This window comes from Acipenser ruthenus, chromosome 2 (assembly GCF_902713425.1).
Source record: "Acipenser ruthenus chromosome 2, fAciRut3.2 maternal haplotype, whole genome shotgun sequence".
Lineage (NCBI taxonomy): Eukaryota > Metazoa > Chordata > Actinopteri > Acipenseriformes > Acipenseridae > Acipenser > Acipenser ruthenus.
In genome coordinates this window covers 23,536,921-23,563,959 of record NC_081190.1, presented here as the reverse complement: position 1 = coordinate 23,563,959, position 27,039 = coordinate 23,536,921, and the positions used below count along the sequence as shown (strand labels likewise).

The following is a 27,039-nucleotide window of genomic DNA, read 5'->3' as shown; positions in this document are numbered from 1 at the left end:
CCTTCTGTTTCCAGGGCCCTCGCAGGCAAGCTTTTAAGGAACTGGCAAACGATCAGGCTCGATATCAACGCTGGTTACTAAGGAACAAAACCAAGGCATTCTATACTCCAGTGTACGCAGAGGACCTCCGGGAGGGATGCCAGTTCTTGCTACAGGTGCCCTGTGTGCCATTATTATTCCAATAATAATTGGAACCCTGAAATGCCACTGACATCCATTTAGGAATAATAATATCAAACAACACTACTCACAACCCTTAACATATGCTTTTCCATTTTGCATTAGTGTGTGCTTTACATTAACATATATGATAATTTTTAATTTTTTTTGGACATTGCAAACCTGTTTAGAGGTCAAGAGAGATAACAACTACTTAAAACTGCAGATTGCCACCAGACCAGGAAGTAAATACTGGTAGAGTTTGTATATAATTTACACAACCCAATTTTTACTTTTTTTTTTTTTTTTTTTGTACGTACATTTTTTCATTTGTTTGCAAGCAGAAAGCTGCATCAAAAAAGCCATAATGTAGGACATCTAACATCACTAAATTATAAAAGCACTTATGATTAACTTTTAGCTGCAGATTTGTATTACTGTATATTTGTTTTAGTATTTATTAATTTAACATAGATGCAAATCTTGGCAAAAGGTTCCTGCATTTCCAATAAAGCTATTTCAGGAAAAGACGTCACACAGTGTAATGTCCTTATGTGATGCGACTCTTGAGGCACCTTCTCCAGGGATTTTAGTTCACTGTTCAGCTAGTGTGCGTGCAGTATGTTCTGACCCCAGGGTCTGCATCTAAACTCGATGTGCAGCCATTTTGATTGTAGCACAATTCAATTATAACACTGCTAGAAGAGACTGACACGGGTAGACAACGTTACATAAGATTCCCCCCATAAATGTAGACTTAAGTACATGAGAATTACAAAGGTAACAAATGTAATCTATTTTATTACAACAATTCTCACATTTGTCAATGCATTACTTCTGGGACAGAAGTTACTCTCCCTTTTTATTTATTTATTTATTTATTTATTTATTTATTTATTTATTTTTTAAAAATAGTGATCTAATATTTTGGTAAGAGACATTTTTTTAAATTTTATTCATTTTATAAACCTATTTTCACCTCAGTTGACCAAGTCATTCTTCCAGACAGTCCGATCCTGACTCGAGCAATTCTCCCCTTTCCTGCAGGCTGCCGGTCTGGGGCGACTGAGACCCAACACCCTGGTTGTTGGCTTCAAGAGTAACTGGAGAGATGGAGATATGAAGGATGTGGAGACATACATTAATATGATGCAGTAAGTAGATCTGGTCCCTAATCTCTTGCAACAGTTTGTCGACTGATGCAAAAAGACTATGGCAGCTCGCTGAGGAGCATATCCAAAGATATGTTTGCATACAATCAATGCAGGCAATGTACGTAATTCTACATTTCATGATTACTATAGAAACAGACATTTGGAGAACGGACTGCCTAACATCAGCATCTGTTCCTTTTTTGATTATTTACTGTGTGCTTAATTACGGGTTGAAAGGTAATTTTCTTTTGTTTGGTAACCATATGTTGGGCTGAATTACTGTGGTAAACTGTACTGTAGTTCCCATGACACTTTAGTCCTGCACATGTAGCATTCGTATCTAATGGAGCTTTGTGTTTATGATGCTTTTGATCTTCCCAAAGGTCCATGTCAAAGCAGTTCCTGAGATAATCATCCTCATTTATTTGTGTTTCAGTGATGCATTTGACTTTCAGTATGGAGTGGTGGTCATTAGACTGAAAGAAGGACTTGATATTTCCCATATTCAAGGACAAGGTAAGTCTCTTTTTTCTGTTGAATGAGTCATTATAGTAATTAATCAGGGTATCAGCTGAGGCCAAACAGTTCAAGTGGAGATTCTGCTTCACCATGGATTTAGAACTGGGGTATCTGCTGTATTACCATACTGGTTTATTTGACATTTATTGCAACTTGATTAGCAAAATAAATGTCATGCTACTATATATAAACTAAACTGTTGCAGTCTTGTTCCCTGGTTTGTTATAAAGGACAGGAGTCATACTGCAGGCATCACTACACCCATAGCTTACCCACTATCGTGTCTGATAACACGTTTACATTAGTTGAAGTTTTCTCTGTTTGTTTGTTTGTGTGTGAAATATTGCTGTGGTCCTTGTGGATCAAAGTGTAATGCTTTCCGGCTAATTTGAATTATGGGGGAAGTTGTTCCGCCACACTCGGTTTTCTCAGCTGCTCTGCAGTCCCAGAGCTGGATTAATTTCCCTTCGCCTGGCCTCAGCTGGGCGAATCACAAGACATTCAGCTCCTGTAAGGGGAATAAAGCTTGGTTTATGTGTACAAGATCTGTCACTTTAACGATCAATAAAATAAAATCTATATTTTGGATTATGTATATGATTCATATTTGTTTGACACTATTGTTATCCTCTGCTGATTTCGGTCTGTGCAGATGATAAACTAGTGCCCTTAGCTGATATCTCCTCCTGGCTTGTCTGTGGGAAAGTTTTTATTTCTCGGTATAATGTTGACGTGATACATAGTATAAACAAAAAAAACAACTTGGTTTAAAAAGAAGCTCTTATGGGGGGAAACTACATATAGTGTGACTACATTCCTCCAGTGCTTTTATGAAGGCTGCCACTAGAGCACAAAGTTGTTTCTACAGTACATAAAACATCAGGTAAGCATAATAGGCTTGAGTTCAACATCTTTAATGATGAAGTTACTGTTCTGGCTCACTAGGAAGCCATTAAAACAAACAGTAGTTGTAAAACTATCCTATAAACTGCAATTAAAGTAATGAACAAATACATAACAGAAATGGCTTCTCCTTTTGGCTCCATCTTTCTCAACCATGTGCTAAAACCTGTAAAAGTTCTCAGTTGTAATTGAAACTTCACCGAATCAAGTGGTTGATCTGTCTTGTGCCCTGTGTTTTTGCAGAAGAACTTCTGGCCTCTCAGGAGAAAACGGCTACTCCAAAGGAAGTAGTGGTGCAGGTTGATCAAGGCAAAGAGTCTGATGCTGACTCGTCTAAACCATCTTCCAAAGCAACCAGCGAGCACAACAGCCCTGCTATTCAGAAAGGTAAAGCTCCTCTTGATACAAGCCTCTGAGCATCAGGCCTGTCGACACAAAACAGAATTAGTTTAATGAAAAATCCGTAAACTCTTCCAAAGCTTTTTTTTTTTTTTTTTCATGTATAGTTGTAGTCAAAAGTTTATATACCCAATGGAAATTTAATAATTTCTAGAAATTTCTTGAACACAAGTAATTTTTGGAAAAATCTTTTGTAGTAAAAGTTTTGCTTTTGTGGATAAGGAAATAGTTTCAAGGAATAGATGTCTACAATTATTTATTTCAGCATTTTTTTTGCAAAAATGCCAATTCAAAAGGATTCATACCATTTGATGCTATGATAGTATTGTCTACAAGGTGCTACAAATTTCAATATCATAATGCAGAGCCTAATTCTAGAAAATGCTGGATTGTGGGTGAACATTCTTAGAGAGTTTAGGCATAGGATGATTGCTGTCATTACCAATAAGTCAATATGGGGAAAAGGTAAAGAGCTACCTGAAGCTATCTCACTTTAGGCAGAAAATTGTTTATTGTCATAAAGCTGGAGAAGGATACAAGAAGATTTCCAAGCATTTGAGTATCCCAATTTCAACTGTTGTTTCTATTATCAAGAAGACTCATGGTACTGTCACAACGCTCCCTCTGTCTGGAAGAAAGGTGGTTCTTTCACCAAGAACAAGTAGAAGAATTGTGAGGAAGATTAATAACAATCCGAAGTGAATTGGCTGCAAGTGGGACTGGTTTTCCCATTTTAACCATAGCTCGAGTATTGCATGGTGAAGGTCTCAATGGTTGCAGGCCAAGGAAAAAGCCACTCTTGGGAAAACCGTCACAAGGACAATCACTTAAACTTTGCAAAATGCCATTTGAATGCCATTTGAATACCATCAAAGGTTTTGTGGAGTGATGAAACAAAAACTGAGCTATTTGGTCATGCTAATAGTTACATTTGGAGAGAGTCTGGTGAGGCGTACAAAGAAAAGAACACTATACCAACTGTCAAGCATGGAGGTGTAAATATCCTTCTATGGGGCTGTTTTTTCTACAACGGCACAGGAAATTTAGTTCCAATACATGGTAAAAGGATTCTATAGCATACCAAAAGATATATTGGCCAATCATCTGAAACCCTCCACTACAAAACTTGGTTTAAAGTGCAATTGAACGTTCCAGCACAACAATGATCCAAAACATACATCAAAATCTACTTCAGAATATTTAAAGAAGAATAAAATCAAGGTTCTGGAATGGCCTAGTCAAAGTCCCAATCTAAATCCGATTGAGAATCTTTGATATAAGTTGAAGAAGGCTGTGCACAAGAGAATTCCTCGGAATTTGAATGAACTGGAACAATTTTGCATTGAAGAATGGTCAGAAATCACTGAAGAATCATGACAAAGCTCTGACAAATATCACAATCGTTTAAAAGAGGTTATTATTACTAAAGGTGCCTCAACTAGATATTAATTTCATTTTCCTTGTCAGGGTATGAATACTTTTGAGTTGGCATTTTTGGAGTTTTGCAAAAAAATTGCTGAAATATATAATTGTAGACATCTATTTCTTGTAACTTTGTTTCCTCATCCCAGAAGCAACATTTTTTCTACAAAAGATTTTTCCTATAATTTGTTTGAGAAATTTCTAGAAATAATACATTTCCATTGGGGTATGTATGTAATGTGAGGACACAAGTACGTGAGGACACAAGTGTTTTTCAGTTTAACTGCGTCTATGAATTTGAAATAAGGTTTCCTTCCTGTCAGCAGAGCTGAAATCAAATCCAATAGTCAGGTGCATGGGGCATTTGTGTAACCTGAGAGAATTGTATAGAAGTCCTATATTTTCGATGTGTTGCCACTGGAGTTAAACTTGACACAGTCTGTTTTGTCATGTGTACAGTATATTTCCCTGCACCACAGTGTAGAGGTTGTCGTGGCTTGACGAGGCTCCGGTTTTACACTATTTTAGACTCATTTTATTATAATTGCTACCCAAGGGATAGTGAGCATTCAATTAGAATCACTGGACCCTTTTAAAAACCCTGGTAACCAACAGCACTTTCTTCTGGGTTTAGTACAGAGTATGGGTATAAAGTGCTGTCATAACCTTTACATTTTAAAGCTTTTTTAGGGTCTGCTGAGTTCAGTTATTTTCTTTCTAGCGTACAAAGAAATCTGATCTACAATGCAATTTAAAGATTAGCAGTGGTTCAACTATGTCAAGCATCCATTTACATTTGTTGTAAATTTAAATAGCATCTTTTAGTGCAACAGTATAACACAGCATTTCTGTTTGGTGTCAGTATTATAAGCAACATGTACTCTTAAAATAATCTTGTAATATAGAACATTGTGTTCCAGTTTGCATACAATTTACACTTCATACACTTCATGGATAGTAAGTACTGTATATCTGTATATTTTCCCCATTTATTATTTCATGTGAGAGAGAATAGAAAGTTTTTAAACCCAATTAAAACAGTAAGCCTTAAAAACGGCAAGCATTTAATTTATGCCCCTCATTTGTTTTGCTTTTAATCTTAGCGAGTCTGTTTATATGATTGATAATGGATGTGAATTGACCATTTTTGTTCTGGAAGGAATAACCTTAAAAATAGCCACTGTACAGTACAGGCAGGTAACTTTTAATCAAAGCAGAATAAACCATGGTTCCACTGAACATTTTTCAATTATTTTTGTGTAAATTGAAGTACATCCTAAATTATTCCTGCATAGCTTGGCAAATATAAAACCAGGGGACATGGAGCAGATGTTAGCTGATTGCATCGTTGGTGAGGAGTATATTCAGTGAAATGGCAGAGTCGATCTAATTTAAGGAAATCCCAAAGAAGTGTATGATCAAAATAAAGAAACAATTACATTACCAGTATTCGAACTGTTTCATTGTTTTCCTCTTTGACCATTTTAGAATCTCCAGTAAACATTTTACATGTTCCGTTCTCTGTCAGATTTGGAACTGATAGCCATTACTGATGGGTTTTGTCCTGTGCCCCTAATCATGGTGTTTTTACAGGATCTTTTTGAGCAGGGTAAGGCCCCTGTTACTATTTAAGTTTACCTGGCTGCCCTTCAAGCCTTCCATGTAAAGGTAGATGGGTTTGATGTGGGAGTGCATCTGCTTTCCATCAGGTTTCTACAGAGTGCAATGAGGTTGTGTACCCTGAGGAAGGACCCTCTTCCCTGCTGGTGTTAGATAGCCTTACTAAGCCTCCTTTTGAGGCTATGGGTATAATCTTGCTTTAGTATCTTTCAGTGGTCTGCTCTTCTTCTAGCCTTGACATCAACCAGTAGAGTAGGGGATTTACAGGAATCGTCGACATCGCCCGCAATGGCTCTTTATAGGGGAGTCTTGGTGCAGGGCCTTTGAGAAGCTGTATTCCTAAGCACATGTTTTCTTTTGAGGCTTTTAAAAAAACCCTCATCAGTCAGATTGAGGCACTATACTGCATAATCTATGTCCAGTGAGAGCTCAGTCCTTTTACTTGAAGAGGACAAAGGCTTTTAGGAAAGATGAGCCTTGCCTAAGGCTCTCAAAATGGATTGAGGATACTATTAAAGAGTGCTTCTGGTAAATCGCAGCCCTCAAGGGTCACTGGTCATTCCACCAGGAGTGCCTCCTCTGCTTGTGCCCTATTTCAAGGTGCTCCGGGGAGTGAGATCTAGAAGGCAGCTGTCTGGTCTTCACATCATACTTTTACAAGATTTTATAGACTTAATGTGGCAGACACTCTCAAACCTGGCTTTGAACTGGCTGTTTTGGTGGCTGGCACTGGATCCCAGTTGTGAAGGTAATTCCTCTCAAGTTATCTATGGGCTTGCTCTTTCTTTCGTATACGGTATCCACTGATAAATGCTATCAGTTCCATATCTGACCAGGAACGAAAGGTTACTTTTGTAACCACGGTTCCCTTAAGGAAACTGATAGTCGCAGGTAACATAGTTAAGTACCAAGTCGAACTGGAATCACCAGCGTATTCTTAGATCAGTTTATTAGTTCATTACTGGTACTATATGTTTAGCATATAAAGCTAGAAGAGAGGAGGGAATTATCCAAAGGAAGGTTTCCCCAGGTAGTTATGCAGTAGTTGTTTGTGTACCATGGTGGCAGGTTTGTGCATTTAGGAGCCATTTCTACATGTTGTCCATTTAGATAAGTCAGGTATCTGAGCCTTAGGTGGTAAGCACCATAGGTGACCGAACACAAAGAGGATAACCAAGCCAAGTGCTGCACCCGAACCCAAAGAGGATAACCAAGCCAAGTGCTGCACCCGAACCCAAAGAGGATAACCAAGCCAAGTGCTGCACCCGAACCCAAAGAGGATAACCAAGCCAAGTGCTGCACCCGAACCCAAAGAGGATAACCAAGCCAAGTGTTGCACCCGAACCCAAAGAGGATAACCAAGCCAAGTGCTGCACCCGACCACAAAGAGGATAACCAAGCCAAGTGCTGCACCCGAACCCAAAGAGGATAACCAAGCCAAGTGTTGCACCCGAACCCAAAGAGGATAACCAAGCCAAGTGCTGCACCCGAACCCAAAGAGGATAACCAAGCCAAGTGCTGCACCCGAACCCAAAGAGGATAACCAAGCCAAGTGTTGCACCCGAACCCAAAGAGGATAACCAAGCCAAGTGCTGCACCCGAACCCAAAGAGGATAACCAAGCCAAGTGCTGCACCCGAACCCAAAGAGGATAACCAAGCCAAGTGCTGCACCCGAACCCAAAGAGGATAACCAAGCCAAGTGCTGCACCCGAACCCAAAGAGGATAACCAAGCCAAGTGCTGCACCCGAACCCAAAGAGGATAACCAAGCCAAGTGCTGCACCCGAACCCAAAGAGGATAACCAAGCCAAGTGCTGCACCCGACCACAAAGAGGATAACCAAGCCAAGTGCTGCACCCGACCACAAAGAGGATAACCAAGCCAAGTGCTGCACCCGAACCCAAAGAGGATAACCAAGCCAAATGTTGCAACCGGCCAGCCTAATAATCCTCTCATCTAATGCACTACTCTCCGGCTAAGAGGACACCCCTCAGGGAGCAAGTAAAGTGTTCTTATAGCTGAAGTGTTCTCTAAGACGGATTTAGCCTCCAGACACAACATGAATTACTAATACATATGTATTACTTGTCATGACGCACGTGCATCAACATATGAAATGAACTGAATAAGTAAAAGCAAAACCAATAGGCAAGTATATGTTAATAAACTATAATAATAAAGTAACAGACAAACCTAACGTTAATAAAACTAAAGCAAAACAACACGGTCAAAATTGCTATGTACTGTGAAATTAGCTGGTGGGTGATTTTCGGGTTATCACAATGGCAGAGGTAAAAATAATAGGTGTTACTTAGGGTTAACTTAACGTTAATAAACTGTCAAACTAAATTAACACAGCCCTCCTACGTTACAAAGTGCAGCAGCAATATACAAGACTGTACCAGTAGTCAGTCAGGTCTGTGTGGAATGGGTATGTTCCAGAGTGGAGGTTCAAATACACAATATACACAAGTTATTCGCAAGGGATGAGAAACAAAATAATGAAGGAAAAAAAGCCTTATTTCCTGTATGACGTTAAACCTTCATATCTCTCATCGCCTGGTCTTTTGGTGTATTGTACTACAGCTGTCTCGTGTTAAACATTCGCAGCCTTGAGTCAGTCTCTGTTGTAAATATGACTGAAATAAGTACAAGGGACACATTCCCACACTATTAGAGCCTCTCACATAAGGGCTTTTACATGCAATACTCTTCAGTTAGTCAGTTAAACACTTTGCAAGGTTTATGTCCAGCATATTTTAATCTGATTACTTCCTTAGAGATTGGGAATTTATTTTCTGTGACCACGGGAATGTTGTGACTTTGTGGGGGAAGTATCTGTTGGACAGAAATTTCTCATGACCCAACATGTCATTCAGATTAAGATTACACGTTGACTACAGGAAACTAACCATTTTTTTTTTTTCTATTGCAATTGCTTACAACATTTAGTCAAAACTTGTAATGTACATTACAAGTTTGTATGTACATCTTCAAACATTAGCAGTGTGGAGTAGTGGTTACGGCTTTGGACTCTTGACCAGAGGGTTGTGGGTTCAATCCCTGGTTGAAGACACTGCTGCTGTACCCTTGAGCAAGGTACTTTACCTAGATTGCTCCAGTAAAAACTCAACTGTATAAATGGGTAATTGTATGTAAAAATAATGTGATATCTTGTAACAATTGTAAGTCGCCCTGGATAAGGGCGTCTGCTAAGAAATTAATAATAATAATAATAATTAGTTTTCCAAAAAAAAAAAGGTACAAACATTAGGCATTTTAGTATACTGTAGAGAATAACCTGTATCTTGATTTTGTAGGTCCTCAAGAAAGTTCAAATCGATTTTGATTTCTTTGTCCAAAAACATTCCATAGCCAAAAGGCAAACTCCCTGTCCATTGTTAACCATTAGTGTTTCCAAGCCACTGTGTCTCTCATTTAATAAAGCACCCAACATTAACACGCATTTTATTTGTTCTTTTAAACATTGTCCAGGTGAAGAAGACGATCGCAAGGCTCCAACGCAGCCACTGTTGAAAAAAGGCAGGCATTTCACCTTTTCATTTGACCATTCATCATTTCTTTAGTGACTTTTTATATCTGTGCATTACCACTCTTGTTGCATAATTCCCCTTTGTTTGTCTAAACCATTACTGTATACATTTCAATATTCTTTCTAACTAGACTGGATTTTTTCTCTCTGTCTTGTGCCGTTTCTCTGCCAGCTTACAATTGTGGATTTCCTGGTTTTGAATTCTGGGATTATTTTGAATAGCACCCGTCTATTTTAATATATATATATATATATATATATATATATATATATATATATATATATATATATATTGATGTTTTGTTTATTTAAAAGACACAACAGACAGGCATTTTTACTTTTGGAATAACATATTGGTTCATATCACTTATGACATTAAATAAGAATATTATTAAACATGAAAATAAATATATTTGGTGTCCATTCATCTGGTATTTGAGACTGGGTCTAATGAAACATAAATCTGAAAGTGAAATTAGATTATGTGTATGTGTGAGTATTTCTTTATTTACTTCTTCTAGTTCTGGACCATGTACGCTTTACTTAATGTAACACATTTTTCCCTTAGAAGCAAAAAGTCCTTCTACCCCATTAAACATGGCTGACCAGAAACTGCTGGCGGCTAGCAAACAGTTCCAAAAGAAACAGGGCAAAGGAACTATAGATGTCTGGTGGCTCTTTGATGATGGCGGTAAGAAAATACTTCTTGAATTGCATAATACCTTTTTGTGGCACTTATCTGTGTATGTGTGTCAGGAACTCTTTGTATTATTGAACTCCTTAAGTACTTTCCTCAGCACAAAAATTGTAAGAAATCCCAGACACACAATTTGCATGTCGGCTAATGTGATGCCGTTTCCCTGAGCACTGTAGGCTTGACGCTGCTGATCCCATATCTGCTCACCAACAAGAAGAAGTGGAAGGACTGCAAGATCAGAGTGTTTATTGGTGGGAAAATAAATAGGATAGACCATGACAGAAGAACGTGAGTAGATTTCGCTTTTCCTTGGGGAGTACTGGTTCCGCACCCAACCTTGAGATTAGGTAGTTGGGTAGAAAATTCAGCAATAAGACATCTTTTGTCTAGATATTGTCAGGTGTGCGCTTCTGTTTTTGACAACACAAGCAGAAGTGACTTCCTCTCCTAAAATTAAATGTCTCCTCTGTTGCATAAAAATAAAGTGATAATGGTAAATGTTTTTTTTATATATATTTCATTAAAAAAAAAAAAAAACTTTAGCTAAAGGGAAATTGGTTTAAAAAATAAACTTATTCACTTTAAATAAAAAAAATAATGTATTAATCAAGAAAACACCTGCTGTCATGCTACCAGCTACCAAGCTAATGTCAGTTGTGAGTAATACTATAGGCCTGCTTTCCACAATATAGATGTGTGGCTTGAAACAGTCCTGAGATGTTTTGCATTTTATTACACAGCTGGTATCGCCCCTTTGATTCTTGTAATGAGTATGCTCACAACAGCAGGCCTTTTATCTTGAGTGGGTTGGACATGTGTGTGTGCATCAGAAATATTACTGTACCAGCTGTTAGGACAACCCGAGAAGCTATTCTGCTTAATAACCAACAACACGATCTTTGAACAAAGATTGAAGCATTTGTAATTTTCAAGCTGTTGTCCACACTAAAGCAAACCTATTTAAATTTCACAGGCATTTCGGTTTAGCATGCCCATGTTGTAAAGAATGAATGTGGATGAGTAATGTTCACTATTTACCAGAAAATTCCTTTTATTTAAAGTGATTTGCTTAGTTTAAAAATTGTCAATGCCAACTGGGAATTTAAGTATTGTTTGGTTTATTTGTTTTGTTTTGTTTTTTTTCTTTTTCTTCCTCATACTAGTGAGGTTCTATTTACTGTGTCACCAGCATCTGCCTGTGTGTGTGTCTGTGTGTGTGTCTGTGTGTGTGTGTGTGTTTCTTCTTAGGCACATGTTAAATACCTTGATTGTTTTATGATGGGTGGATCTTTTAATGTCTTACTTTTGTTTCAGAATGGCTACTTTACTCAGCAAATTCAGGATGGACTTCTCAGACATCACTGTCCTTGGAGACATCAACACAAAGCCAAAGAAAGAAAAGTATGACATTTTGCTTTGACCCTGCTTCTGTAGTAGATCTACCTGGAATAACCGTTTTAATATGAAAACCTTTTAATCTCAATAAAAAAAAAAATTAAAAAATTAACTGACGCCAAATAGTGTGCTACATTGAGCTGGTTGTGAGACACTGCACATTTTAATATAAACCCAGCCTATAACAGATTCTCTTTTTTCACTTTTCCTCTGTCTTAATTGATAACCCAAATCTACTGAAAGGCATGCTGCTGAATTAGCAGTTGTTGACAGCAAGGTGTTCTGGGTGAACTTGCAGCTCAACCTCTCCAAATTATTTGTACTCTACTTGGCAGCAATGCAAAACTATCCAATGCTGTTGAAATCTGTCGGCTAGTTTCATAGACCCCGAGCAACACTAGTCTTGGACTACCTTGCCTAAGGTAACATTCGTGCTATTCAGAGTCTTTGAAACCAGCCATATAAAAACATAACAGTTGAGGATTTCATGTTCACTATCAACACCAGTATACATTTATTACCGGTAATACCCCTTTAATGAACTCTAATTGTATAAATATGATTTGCATTCGTATAATAATAATAAAAATAATAATAATAATAATTGTTAAATGCTATTAGTATACATCTAAACAAGGATATGTAGAGGGACAAAGGCCCTCCGCTGAAGTTCACTTTAGTGTTACGAGACTCTAAACGCTGTATGTATTGTTCAGGTTGGGGCTGATATGGCTCCTATAGGCTAGGTGATGGGCGGTGATATTTTTCGTGGAATGCAGCCTCTGTCCCTAATGCACTTTTTCACCTCACATGAATGGGTACTTTTTGCCTACTGTGTGTCATTTTGGCTCCACCCACTAGATTCATAAACTATTTTCAGAAGGCCATGAGGATGACTGATGAGCCAATGTTTTTGTGTTGAAATACTATTGTTAATCTTTACAAACTCCATGTGTTGTGTGCAGCATCGCAGTGTTCGAGGAAATGATAGAGCCCTTCAAACTCAATGACGACGACATGGAACAAGATGCCGCAGAGAAAATGAAAGCCGAGGAACCCTGGAAGATCACTGATAATGAGCTGGAGATTTACAAGACCAAGGTCAGACCATTTTCTAGTAGCATTTTATAACACAAGAGGCTTTCTACTCCACAGTCTAATTTGCACCATTTTTGTGAAAAACAAAACACACTTTACCAAACAAATGAGGTGGACTTGCATTTCATTGTGTGTGTTTTTCTTTTTTAGTTTGTAATATAAAAAATTGTGTGTGTGTGTGTGTGTGAGAGGAGTACATAGAGAATGAAAGATGCTATATTAGGTTAACAGGCCAATTCCCAGTGCTTATTGGGTCAGTGAGGGAAATATGTCTGCTTTTTAGATGAAATATTAAAAAAATATATTAAAACTAACAAAAAAAGGCTTTGCTATCCAATAGCACTATAGAACAGAGAGAGAATGATTGCCACAGCTCTTAGTGATTTGAAGTCAGACTCCTGTGCTTCTGCCACTGTTCCATTTCTCATCAGCTAATTAATTTGTTGATGCACTTCATCTGAGATTTTAAATGTTCGCACTTTATATCATGGCTTTTTTAGGCAGCTCATCCCTCGTTGAACTGGAGGACTTAATAGCTCATAAAATGCTGCTTTTGTGCTTAGTCGTTGTGTTTTTGCAGTGCTAAGACTGAACTCATCTCTGCACCTTTTTCATTTAATATTTGAGTATATTTTATTTTTTTATTTCAGACCTATCGCCAAATCCGACTGAATGAATTGTTGAAGGAGCATTCAAGCACAGCGAACCTCATTGTCATGTAAGTAGCAAAGCATTTATATCAGCTAGTGCTATTAGCTAGCAGGAGCAGTGATTGTTTATTGGGAAAGCAGATTACTTTGTGCTTTGTGTGCTCCATAACATTAGTTTTGAAGCTGTAACTGCCAGAGGAATATCTAACAATATGTAAGGTCATTTTGAGCTGGGGCTTTGATTTACTGATTTCAAATTGTATCCACAAAAAAAAAAAAAAAAAGTATTTAATAACATGACTAGCCTAGTTGGAAATCCCACTGTTAATACCAATAAATATGATCTCTCTTGGCTCAAGATAACATTCTTGCAGTGGCATGGTCTTCTGCAACAGAGTTGCCTGTTACAATGATTTCATACTGTACATGGTTTAATGTAATGTCCAGGCTGGCTCCCAAACTCAAGCAAAGGCTGGTGTAATGGTTAAGAGATTATCCAGTGGCATTTAGCCTTTCCTTGATGAGCACAAGCTTAATTCAGATGCCTTTCCAAACAGACAGGGCATGGCAAGGTACAGCTCAGAATACACTAACTGACCTAAAGCCTGGACATGAATTCCTCCAAACATGTAACTCTCTCACAACAGACCAGGCCCTGTAAAACATGAAATAAAAAAAATAAAAAAAACATGACCCAAGGTTTGATTCTGACTCGATTTTACTCGCTGATCATTTGTAGCCAGTTCCAGTAGCTATATAATAAAGCGTGTCCTTATGATATGCTGTCAGGCATCTATAATGCAGCTCATATTCCTAGGATACTGAGAGATTTCTGTGTTCCCTGTCTGGTTTCTAGGAGCATGCCCCTGGCCCGAAAGGGGGCTGTGTCCAGTGCTCTCTACATGGCCTGGCTGGAAACCCTTTCCAAAGACCTGCCACCCATACAACTTGTGCGTGGCAACCACCAGAGCGTCCTCACCTTCTACTCCTAAACATGTGGTGCTCAGGGGCGGACCTCTTTCCCCCACACGGTGCGACTGCAGTGTCTAGACACACCTTTTAGAAGACTTTGAAGAAGCTGCACCGCCACTGCAAGGAGAAAGGGTCTGTCTCTGTGGGCAAAGCAGCACCAGTCCCATCAGCCTGAAAGGACACACATGACTGGAGGGGGGTCGCAGGTCATGGTGACTCCAGTTTCAACCTTTTTGACCTGAAGGATCTAGGATTTGTTTTTGTTTTCTTAGATTTGAATGTTAAAATTCTTAATTTTACAAAAACATAACGAGAAAAACAAAACTGTGAGCAGTTTGGGGGTTTCTTTTTGCTTCTTAAATGACTATTCTTTTTGCTACTTGACAAGCAGCAATAATCATATGTTAGTTTTCTTTTTCTTCTGTTGGAGAAACTGAAAAACATTGCATTACACTTTGCAAAACCTTCCTAGCCTTATTCAGGTGCCTTCCACAAAAAAATGTCATAAATAAATAAAATCCTGACCAAATTTAATTTTATTTATTTAAAATTGTGTTATATATATATATATATATATATATATATATATATATATATATATATGTATGTGTGTGTGTTAAATTATGACTGCAGTGAGGACTTTATACGAGTAGAACTCCTTAAATTAGTGGTCTCTTCCACTTGTGGGCACAAAAGAAGCTGCTTTTATGTTTTGTTCCACACTGTTTCTGTCTTCCTTGGAGCTGTGAATGAATCTGTTTCTATAAAAATCCCTCCACATACACTTAGAACCACCTCAGAAAGCCTTGCATATTACAAATAAAAGGGGAGTGAACCTTCAGAAAAACAGAGCAGACCAGATCACCCAAAGTTCTGACTTCATCCAAAGCAAATGCTATCCTTGCAAAGAACAGAATTTTCAGTGTGATGCTTAATGTTGTGCATGTTTATTTGTGCAATAGTGTGCTGACAGATTACAGCATTACAGGTAACAAAGAGCATTAATCTGAACCAAATATAAGTAGCTCTGGTCAATGTAATCCAAATCCTCAACGGGTGTTATTTAAAACTAATATCTGTCATTGTTCACACATCTCCTAAACAAGTACTAAGTTTTATGTAAGGCAAGGCCTTTTACCTTTGTTATGTCTACTAAAACCATTTGTTTCTGGTCCAGCAGCTGGTACCTGTGCGCAGGTCAGGGTGAAGGGAGTTTTATCAGTTTTAGACCATGTCTAATGTTCTAATTTATTAATAGTAACTAATAAGTGATTGGGGAAGCCACAGGCTTTTCCAGATTAAGGCATGTGCTTCCAAAGCACAAAAGATGAATCTGCCTTAATTAAAGTTGATATAAAGATCACTTTTAAATGTATCGGATCTACATTATTTCAGACATCCTTTTGTAACTAAACCATCTCAGACCCCCACATCCCACAGCTGCCCAGCAAATATAATTGTTTTAAAATGTTTAAATATAGTCATTTGTATGTTTAGAAATAAAAAAAATAGCATTTTTGAGATCTAGTTTTATCTGCAAATAAAATAGCTATAACCTTGAATGTAGCCCTAAATGACTAATTCAGAAAATACAACTTAGTTAATGATATAACTAATAAAGAAGGCCACCTTAAAATGTCTTTGATCCTGTTCCTGAATTATGTTATGTGGCTTGTCTTACAACATCAGAGGTAGTTGAAACCATTGATTCAGCTGACATGGACTGACCCAGTAGAAAGCAATGGGACTGTATAATTCAACCCATTTGCTATGTAACACCTACCTATGGAAAGGCGAGTGCTAGTGAGAGCCTCGTCTATAATGATGAAGGGTAAGCATGAGAATATATTTATTTAATTTTCACTACTGAGTTCAGTGAGGATTGTCAAAGAAATTGCCTTTTTAGAAGTAGCACAGCCAATATTGTACACTACATAACCCGATATATTTGCAGGATAATATTTCTGACAACTGAACACAGGGTCACATGAAAATACGTATTAACGTATTCTATATATATATAATTTTTTTTATTGATTGGTATTATATATTTTTTTTTTAATGAGTTGGATATATATGCCTTATGTATCCAGCTGTTGAGACTGTGAGGTTATTTTTTTTTATGATCATTAGTAATAGTAGGCATCCACTGATTATGCAAAGCGATTTGTTTGTAATGCACATGTATTTATGTATTTAACCCCCTTCATGAATCAAAGAAATATCTGATTCTGTGTTCCCAGAGGCCTCTTTGCAATCTTAAATGCCCCAGCCATTAGAATTGCAGCCTGTGGTGACAGAGCAGTAAGACTGCTTTTCATGGTAAAGCAAGCATCCCTGATGTGTATAATTGATGTGTTCCTCAGAACCCAGTTCTATAAATCGGTGCATGCTGTACACCTACTGTATAATCACACCAGCTCTGTACACCATAACATCTCTACTGCAGTCTTTTTTTGTCTTGGAAAGTCAGCCCACACACACAAGCCAGGAGGCTGGAAAAATAACCTCAGCACTCTAAGTCATTTTTGTGCTGCTTTCAGGTGCATTCTACAATTGCACTTTCTTCACTAAATGCAACATGGGAAGCAATTGTAAGCCTATCAAAATGTGGTGGCAGGCATTCCTGGAGATACTGTAAAATGTAATGAATGTAAAAATTTAAATAGTCACCTTTCTGGCTGTTGAAGATTTGTGTGAACTTAACCGAAATAAGCACGAATCTTCATTAAAAGTGATTTATTTTTTATTTTTATTTTTTTTTAAGTTTGATACCATTTCAATGTACATGAGTAAAGCATACTGACTCCTGGTTAACGTATGTTCTTGGTAGCTAACACAGTCCTCTACAACTGTCTAGTACACCCAGGTAGTATACCTCTGAGTACTGCTTAAATATCACAAAAAGAACAGATTTAACTTGACACCTGTTACTGTTGCTAATGGTCTTTCAAATACAGTGTGTTTTTGTGTGTGTGTGTACATTTCTATAAATACACAGAACAGATGTAAAATGAATAGATAACGTAGGATCCTTATACTTCTTGTGTCTGGTACTACTGTGCCACTATCCAGTACTTCAAGAATATTCCACAATGGTTTTCCATTTCAGTTATCTGATGCTGGCAAGCTTTGTGGTTATTCCATTTTTAATGACATCTTTTCACCAGTTTGTCTGTCTTGTGTTTTATAGCCAAAGCCAATCGTAGGTAAAAACAATTACAATTAAAAAAGAAGTAAAAGCGATGGTCATCCTTATTACTATTTGGCCTAGTTTGCACCATATATTTAATAGTAACCTGTAAATAACTAATAACATAATAGAAATAAATTAAGAGTGACTATATTCATGAAAAAAATTTAATGGTTAACATTATGTATTTTTTGTTCTCTTGGTATCTAATGTTTTATGTTGATTTTTTTTGTTGGGATTTAGATTTTTTTAAACATTTGTCTTTTAATTCACTTTTACAGTTTCTGTACATTTACTATCTTTTATATAACTTTTAAAAGAAGCTATGTTAGAAATTGGTTTAAAAGCCTGCTTTTTCTTTTTCCCCCACTGGGGTAGAACTAATCTATCCAAAATGGCTGAAATTGTAATTTTTTGATAAAATATACTGTTACTGTCACAAATATGCTTTTCTAATATTATTTTAACATTAAGAGTATTGCAGAGGATTTGTACATCTTTATTGCAATAAAGAAAATCAAACGAAACCAACAAACAGATGTATTTATTTTTTGCTATATATTTTATTATGTATTTCAAGTCTGCCATCTTAAACACTTGTTTCTACAGAACTGGTTGTCTGTTTCTTCCATGGCAACCAGTGTAGATATTCCAACTCCTGGTTTTCCTTTACACTTCAAAGAACAAAAAACTGACCTCCCTCTTATCAAGAATGCTGCTTCAAAAAATACCAACTCAAAACATAACTGTTTCACAACACAATAAGAATATTTAATATTCATTATTATTATTTAAAAAGGTTTTAAGAGGAAACATAATTTAGAATCCAATATTATTATTGAACTGATTACTGCTCCTTTTCTGTAGTCCTGCAATAAAAAGGACTAGGGGATGAGTTTTGCTGATGACCTGCACAAAGGATGTGTAGGAAGTTAGAAGAATTGTTAGGCAAATATAACAATTCCATTTCAGGGTAAACAAACAGATGTGTAGTGATACAGTATGTATGAATACCCATAGTGGTTAAACTTCATCAGTTTTGCCAAACCAGCATTAACTTCCACTTTGATCCCCACTGCAGCAACAGAGTGGGACCCCAGCGCGTGCTGTCAAACTGAAAGGAATTCCACAACAAGCAACACAGAACACAGACCTCTAGAACTGTGGAAAGAAAGAATTGCTCACCAGATAATAAAAAATGCTCCATGGGTTAGTACGTGGTAAATGAGAACTGAATGCTTAGAGAAACACCTCAGGCTTCACCCCCAGGAGTTATGTAGCATTATACCCTTTAGGTGGGCATTCATTTTTCACACACTATGCCATGTATTATTCCCTTTATAACACGGCCAAACTCAGTGGCAATCAGTTGCCTGTCTGATACCTGGGATCAGGGAGCCACATTTGGACTTCTGAATGGATTTGGTCTCCTTTGTACAAGTTTGACCCTAAGTATAACTGTACTGAATTGTGTCTGCATTTTAAAACTTCTAGCATCCTTTGATAATTGGTATGTTAGTACAGTGAAATGTCAGTGTTTGCATATATATATATATATATATATATATATATATATATATATATATATATATATATATATATATATATATATATATATAATTATATTATTATAAATCACATGGAAAAAATCAACCAATCACAGTGAAGTATTTCAGCACATCGTATGTGTACTGATGTCTCCTCGCGCATAGACCACATCTAATTCCAAAGTAAAATAAACCACACATACCTGGTACCTTTCTTTAAAATATTATGAACTTCATACTACTTTCTGAAATTACAGAAATTGCAAACAGAAAAGCTGTTTTTAATAGCCAGTCTAACTCACGACACAACACCTGTATGCCTACCTGCATTATTCATGTACTGTGGCGGTTGATTTTGGACTGAACCATTTCAAGATTGGGGGAAGGGGAGATCAAGAGATGAGACAAGACGAGGTGTATCAGGTCCAAACGGCAATTACTTTATTTGACAGCTGTACAGCAAGTCACAGTAGTTACACACTGCTGTCCATTGCTTTCCCACTGCTACCCCGAGGAACTTGCAGGCTCCCTTAAGTAGCCCTCACATACCCCCCCAGCCCTTTAGTCCAGGTGCACGCCGAATCCGTCCCCTGAATCCCTTGGATCTCTTAATGAGGAGTCACAACTGGTGGGAGCTCAATGCGCGCGTAATACCCTCCCTGAGGCCAATCACGGTAATAAGAACAATTTGATATTACACAGGTTGAATTGTAAACACCCCAGTCCAGCTATGAATCTAACAACTGGAACCAGTTATATATAGCCTCTGTGCTCTTCAATTGTTTTCTGTCATTGGAGACTACAGCGACACCATAAGGGGTTGATGTGCAGACATGTGCCTCGAGATTTTTGATGGCTGTCTATGGCCCTGCATCGCCAGAGGCAACCGCTAAAAAAAAAAGGTGCCTATAATGTTAACTAACTGTTTTATAACTTATTAATGCATTTCCTTTTTTATATCGGTATTGCTTTATATTGAAATTTTAACATGTTCACTGAGTTTAAGAATGTAATGTTAAAATATATGTTCTGTTTCTGTGCTTATCTTGAAAGTCGTATTGGCTGTCCTCTATAAAGTGACTAACAATAGCTGTTGTCTCTGATTTTATACAGTAGTTCAAAGTAACATTGCAGTTAAAATGGAAGGCTCTTTTTTTTTAATTCCTCCCACCACATTACCATTAAAGATTGTACAGTATGCATCGAGATTACTTATGACTTCAAGGTAATGTTGCATTTTACCCTCTGAAAATAGATTGTACTCTCTCAGTGTTAAAATTAGAGGGTAAGTTACTCCTAGACCCAAAACCTTATCTGGAGCGCTGCTTATAGGTGATGGCAATGGATATAATCATGCAAGTGCATGACTGGATATAATCATGCAAGTGAATGACTGCATATAATCACTGAAAACGCTCTGCATTCCTCGACCTTTATGGTAATTTAAATGGTACTCATAAACAGATGTAAGTGGATTGCAATCCCTGTCCTCAGCCGTATTTTACAAACTGTTAACCGGCTTGCCCTTTTCTCCTTTTCTACCATCTCTCCTGAACAATGCAAAATCCTCATCTTGTTGCCATGACAAAAAATGGACGCAATCTAACAATTTTAATCCCTTTCAGACACTTTGCAAAGCTGCAGTGTGTGCTGTTCATTTCCTTCTGCACAGTGCCATCTAGTGGTTAATATGAGCTACTGCTACATATGGCTGTGTAGTTCAGCTTGAATCACAAAGGCACCTTAAACAGCTAAAAATGTTGGTGTTTGTGTAACATAATAGAAAAATATTACTGAACCACTTTGTTTAGTGTGTGTTAAACCTCCTGTAATGAAGCTTATCAAGAACCATATCCAAGCATGACGTACATTATCTGCACAATTCTGTAATTACAGATGACAGCGGCTGGGATCAAATCTGATGCAGTCGTAATTAGTTATATTAAAATAAATGATTATTTCCCGGAGAACTAATCACTTCCCTGTCATAGTTAAAAGAGAACCAATTATAAAGTAGAGTTGAGATCAACTGTCAATAGCTTTTTTCAAGTGTACAAAATTGAGAATAACACAGCCCAGTATATACAGAAATGATTATCATTAAAATAGTTTTGCTTTATTATCATCATTATTTGTTTATTTAGCAGATGCCTGTATCCAAGGCGACTTACAGAGGATTTATTAATCCTGCCTGTGGTTCACTTGGGGGTTCAAAATAACTATTATGCCGATTTTGGATTTATATTTTTGGTATTAGAAATACTTCTGGAAACACCCTTAATATAAGGTAAGCGTATTGTTTATTCACAGCATTCTCATTGTGATGGATTTCAGACCATTTACAGGCCTTGAGTTGTTTGCTAATGGCTGTTGATTGTGGAACTAATTCCAGAAGTAAAGTTAAGTTTGAAGTAGGCTGCATTACCATTGTTTTGCCTTAGTTGTCTTGGCTTATGGGGCAATGAATTAACAGTTCTGCTGCCACCTACTGTGCATTTCAAATACTACACTGTACCTCTAAACATTTAGTACAATACCTTGTTACTGAAGGAGCACCAGAGGTTTAACTATATGACCCACTGACCTGGAAACAAGAACATTACAAGCTGAGTTAAAGGAGTAAATATGGGCCAGGCTTGGGAAGGATCTTTCAAGAAATTACATTAAGTACATTCAACTGTTAACATTCTCCTACTTAACAGCTTTTATCATTTTTGCTAATAGACATAATGTATTGTTTTTTTTTTATTTAAACCTGATCATCTCAGTGGTTTGATAATTAACAAGAGGAACCTTGTTAATTAATATAGTATGCAAATAATTGTATGGCTATGAGTATGAACTCAAATAAATGAGGGAAATATGTAACATCCTAAAATATATATTGTGGTGATTATTATAATAATTTTAAAAAAATGAGACGGGAAGTAAATAGTAATGTGATAAACATTTACAATATAGTCATTTCATAGTCAGAAACAGATCTATTTATTCATCCTTCAATAAATTGTGTTGCATTCTTACACAAACCTTCATTCAATAACAATAAACAACACTAACCCTAACCCTAACCCTAACTGTATCTAACCCTAGCCCTAACCCTAACTGTATTTAACCCTAGCCGTAACCCTAACTGTATCTAACCCTAGCCCTAACTCTAACTCTAACCCTAAATCTAATTCTAACCCTGAATGTATCTCTAATCCTAAATCTAAACTAACCTAAACCTAACCACCCCCTTCTCTCACCTAACCCTAAATCTAATCCTAACCCTAACTCTAACCTAAACCTACCCACCCCCTTCTCTCACCTAACCCTAAATCTAATCCTAACCCTAACTCTAACCTAAACCTACCCACCCCCTTCTCTCACCTAACCCTAAATCTATTCCTAACCCTAAATCTAATCCTAACCATAACGATATGTCTAACCCTAAACCTAACCTTACAATCCCCAACCAGTGTACACTTTCTGACTAATAAAATGACATTTTTATATAGCTTGAAATATTCACATGCCTTCCTGCAAAAGAACTGTAGCTGCCAGAGATGTCATCTTTGTCAGAGTAAGCACGTTTCCTTTCCAGACCAGCCCACGAAAGAGTACAGAACAAGTCAACAGAGTGTCAGACAGCTCTGGTTATTTTTCTAATATGTTTGAAACTTTTCTTGGGCCAATCAAGTTCCTTTCTAAAGCAATGTAGTTAGCAATATCGATGTATATCATTGGCCATCGTTTGAATGGTAAATGGTACAGAAAGAAAGCACCACACTATTAAATTAAAATACAATGAATTGTTAAATGGCGGGAAAAATGTTTTTATGTGTATTCCCTTTGTTTGAAAATACAAGCAAACTTCATTTACATACATAATAATATGTCTAAAAATCATGTTTCTTATACAGTACACCATACCATAAAAAAAAACTACTCGGTTTCATTGTGAAATCTGATTAGAAAACGCAACATATTTTTCGCAATGTATTTGTAGTTGCTAAAACATACCCTCTAGAATGAGTCCTAGAAAAATAAAATCCAGTTTGACACAAATATGTAACTTGCAGTATAAATAATGTATGTGTTGGACGACTTAATTTACCTTACAACGACTTGAGCTGGTGTATCTCAGAAGTTTCATTCTGAATTTCCGTACTGCTTTTCATCAGTTTGAATTCTCTTAGATCTAAGTGCCTTTGATACTGATCGTCAACGGCTAATTTGAAAGGTAAGAACTTGAACCAATTAGCTGTATTTTCTGTATTTATTTAAAAATTATATCCTTTAAATTTTATTTACAGAACTGCTTCTTTAGTCATAGTCGCGCTCCCTTTCCTGACTCTCCGCGCCCCCTTGCGCACCACTGCTGTAGACCACTATTGAATAATCTTGAAAACACTGGGACTGTCTAGCCTTGTTCGATCATGGCTCAAACCTGATATTTCTGATAGATTTCAGTTTGTCTGTATTTGGGAGGTATCTGATAGGTCTGACGTTATCTGTGGCATTCCAAAAAGCTCTATTCTAGGTAATTTGTTATTTTCATTATATATGCTATCGTTAGGTGATATTATCCGCACACACGAGTGAATTTCCATCGCTATGTGTGGAGGATACCCAGCTATATCTGTCCCTAAAGCCAGTAAATACTTCTGCTGGGGAGTTACTTGCTGCTTGTCTTGTCAAGTGTTGGATGCCTCAGAATTATTTAATGCTAAATTCAGATAAACAGGTTATGCTAGTGGGCTCTCAGAACCAACTAAAAATGTGGGATTACATTACATAATTTGGGGATCATCTTTGATCCAGACTTATCAATTGAGACTTCTGTTAGGGAAGTTACAAAAGTATATTTTTACCTTTTGAGAAATATAACCAAATTTAGACCAATCAGAGACTAATGCATGCATTTGTTTCATGTAGAATTGATTATTGTAATGCACTTCTCTCTGGTATCCCAAAAGGTGTGGTGTCTCGTTTACAGCTCGTTCAGAATACCTCCGCTAGAATTCTGACTAAAACCAGGAAAAGTGAACATATTAAATACCCTTGTTTTAGTCTTGTTTAGCCTCCTTACACTGGTCAACAAAATCACCACGGGAGGACGGGCCTTTTCATGCAGAGCCCCTAATTTATGGAATGCAGTCCCTTCTTTCGTCAGGGAAGCTGGGGGTGGGGGGGTTTACACAGAAAGATAAAATAATGTTTTTACTGCCTTGTAAATCCATGAGCCAATTGAGTTACAGATTATTGTCCTCTTGCGAGCCATAGAAAGAAAAAGACTATTTTCAAATTTTGAACCTGTGCTCAAATTCTGCAATCGCTGCATACTTGTGTACTATATGAATTCAGTAAACCAGTCAGCATTTATTATGTATGCTTTTGGGGGGGCGGGGGTGTTGTAAAAGAGCACGCTGTGTACGCTTGCAGTAATTAATAATCATTTTGTTTACTGAATACAACTAAAATGCAACGATGCGCTGATTACGCAAAGAGGAGAATTATTTAAACAACGTAGATTCAATGTAATAAATACGTAAAATACTGCTTTGGCCTTTATTATAACACAGTCTTTGTTAAAACATTATTAAATCCTTGGCTCCCAAGAGTGATGGCTGATTAAGTTCACTATAAAAGTAAAATAAGTGTTGTGTTGTCTGCAATGCATCCAGGCAATGGAATACATGTCTGTTACTGCACTACCGTACATTGATTTATATTGCAGATGAACGCAATTTGAAGTGTAGATGCTGATCGTGGAAAAATCATGTTCTTAGTATTGCAAGGCAACTATTAGTATTTTAGCAAAAGTCAGTAGAAACTTCAGTTGAACAAACAACATAAGTTCCTACTGTTTTCTTATGACTCAAAAGTGGCATCCTCTGTCTGGGTTTCAAACACACTGAACAAGTTAGGAGCTTGGCACAAAATCAAGTATAATTTCACATGCGGTTTACAGGGCTATAAAACAAAGAGCTTATTAAATTAGCTAACCTCACTAACATTATCATTCTGCTCTTCATATAGCTTTATTGGGATCTGGCCTGAAGTTTGATCTGCATATTTTAACCAGCTCAAAAAAAATAGCTCAAAAACTGGGTTTTCTTTTTCAACAGTAAAAAAAAACTTTACACTTCAAAGTAGAAATCGTGTTATAAAGAGCTGTATTTTTCCTTTGTTTGATTATGGTGATACTTTATTTTACAAATTGGATCGAATAATTAACCAGTCAGCCAGATTTGTATTAGAAGGCCTCCCTCAAACCCATCACTGCCAGTTACTGGCTTATTTAAATTGGATGTCACTTAATTGTAGAAGGCAATTACACTGGAGACTTTTGTGTGTAAAACTATAATAGTTTTGCTGCCGGGTTACCTAGGTTTGTTGCTACAGGTAAATATACCCAAGTATAGTTTACAATCTAGTCATGCACTTCTTTATCAAGTGCCTTGGAGAAGGTCCTGGGCTGGCCGATCAGCATTTAGCTACAGAGCCCCTATGGCATGGAATAGTCTGGACAAGAGTATCCAGGATATGATCGAGCATCAGATAAATAACCCAAATGTATCAGCTAAACAAAGAATAATGACTAAGATTACATTTATTTTAATGAGTAGGTTCTAAGAATTATCAAAGTGTAAACGTTTCTGATCCCAGATTGAATGCATGAGTCTTTTGGAGTGATGTTATTTTCAGGGATGTGAAATTACTGCTGTCTGTTTCTGCTCATCTTGCCAGGACACTCTTGTAAAAGAGACCTCGGTCTCAATGTTTAGTTTTTTTGTCCTGGTAAAAGAATAAATAAATAAATAAATAAATAAATAAATAAAGTCCAAAGAAGCAAGATTTCATTCAGATTTAGATTTCAAATCTTATAAAAGTATAGTGAAATCGGTTGGTTTCAGGAGATGGTGAGTAATGGTAATAATGTCATACAGTATATTGGTTTCTAAAGATGGTTGGTAAACTCATCTCCTCATACAAACCATAAGGAGAACAAAATAAAAAAGTTCATAAGGAACTTTTTACTTTGAATTCAGTAGATTTGCAGATGTAGTAAAACCACATCCTAGATAGGTGTCATATTTAATAACCGTGACATCTCTTAGCAATCACCATATGGCAGAGTGGTTAGCATGAGTCGGACAGTGGGAAAAGGCTCTGGCTGGATGTACACTGACTGTTCATAAATAAACTGAAGCTCATTGCCAACAAACTCAGCCTTTCATCTGCAAAAAACACAGTCACGAGCAAATTATTATTATTATTATTATTATTATTATTATTATTATTATTATTATTATTATTATTATTTCTAAGCAGATGCCCTTATCCAGGGCTACTTACAGTTTTTACAAAATATCACAATACAAAGTATCACCTTACAAAATATCACAGTGCAGAAAATCACATCACAGAATATCACATTACAGTTAAGAGCAGTTATAAAGTACAATACAATCAAGTAGAAAATAAGAGCAAAGTAAAGACTACAATAAATAATTACATTTAAGAGCGGGTTCGACTAAGAGCAGTTAATATTAAAAATATTTGCTTATACGAGTGAAGTCTATTAAGAGCACATAGTAAGTATGATAAATGGATAAGAACAATTTCAAATAAGAGCAGTTACCAAAAATGTAAATATGGATATCTAAGAGTGAAATCATGTACAAGATACAGTGAATATTTATAATTAAGAGCAGTAGTAGAATATGGCAAGGTGTGGAGCAGTTCAGTATGAGTACAAGCTGATGCAAG

General features: G+C 36.8%; 1 protein-coding gene across 2 annotated transcripts in view; it reads left to right on the top strand.

Moving 5' to 3' along the window:
- Nucleotides 1-18,269, top strand: part of LOC131698735 (solute carrier family 12 member 2-like) — a 75,450-nt gene extending 57,181 nt beyond the window's left edge. The window contains exons 17-27 of one of the 2 annotated variants that reach the window (XM_058992361.1): nucleotides 15-155; nucleotides 1,207-1,313; nucleotides 1,750-1,829; nucleotides 2,979-3,122; nucleotides 9,672-9,719; nucleotides 10,298-10,420; nucleotides 10,603-10,714; nucleotides 11,741-11,827; nucleotides 12,787-12,922; nucleotides 13,570-13,637; nucleotides 14,426-18,269. In XM_058992361.1, coding sequence (XP_058848344.1) covers nucleotides 15-155; nucleotides 1,207-1,313; nucleotides 1,750-1,829; nucleotides 2,979-3,122; nucleotides 9,672-9,719; nucleotides 10,298-10,420; nucleotides 10,603-10,714; nucleotides 11,741-11,827; nucleotides 12,787-12,922; nucleotides 13,570-13,637; nucleotides 14,426-14,561 — 1,182 coding nt within the window. In that variant the 3' untranslated portion in view covers nucleotides 14,562-18,269. The remainder of the gene's footprint in view (nucleotides 1-14; nucleotides 156-1,206; nucleotides 1,314-1,749; nucleotides 1,830-2,978; nucleotides 3,123-9,671; nucleotides 9,720-10,297; nucleotides 10,421-10,602; nucleotides 10,715-11,740; nucleotides 11,828-12,786; nucleotides 12,923-13,569; nucleotides 13,638-14,425) is intronic. The other variant, XM_058992367.1, reaches the window with a different exon arrangement.
- Nucleotides 18,270-27,039: the final 8,770 nt, after the last annotated feature.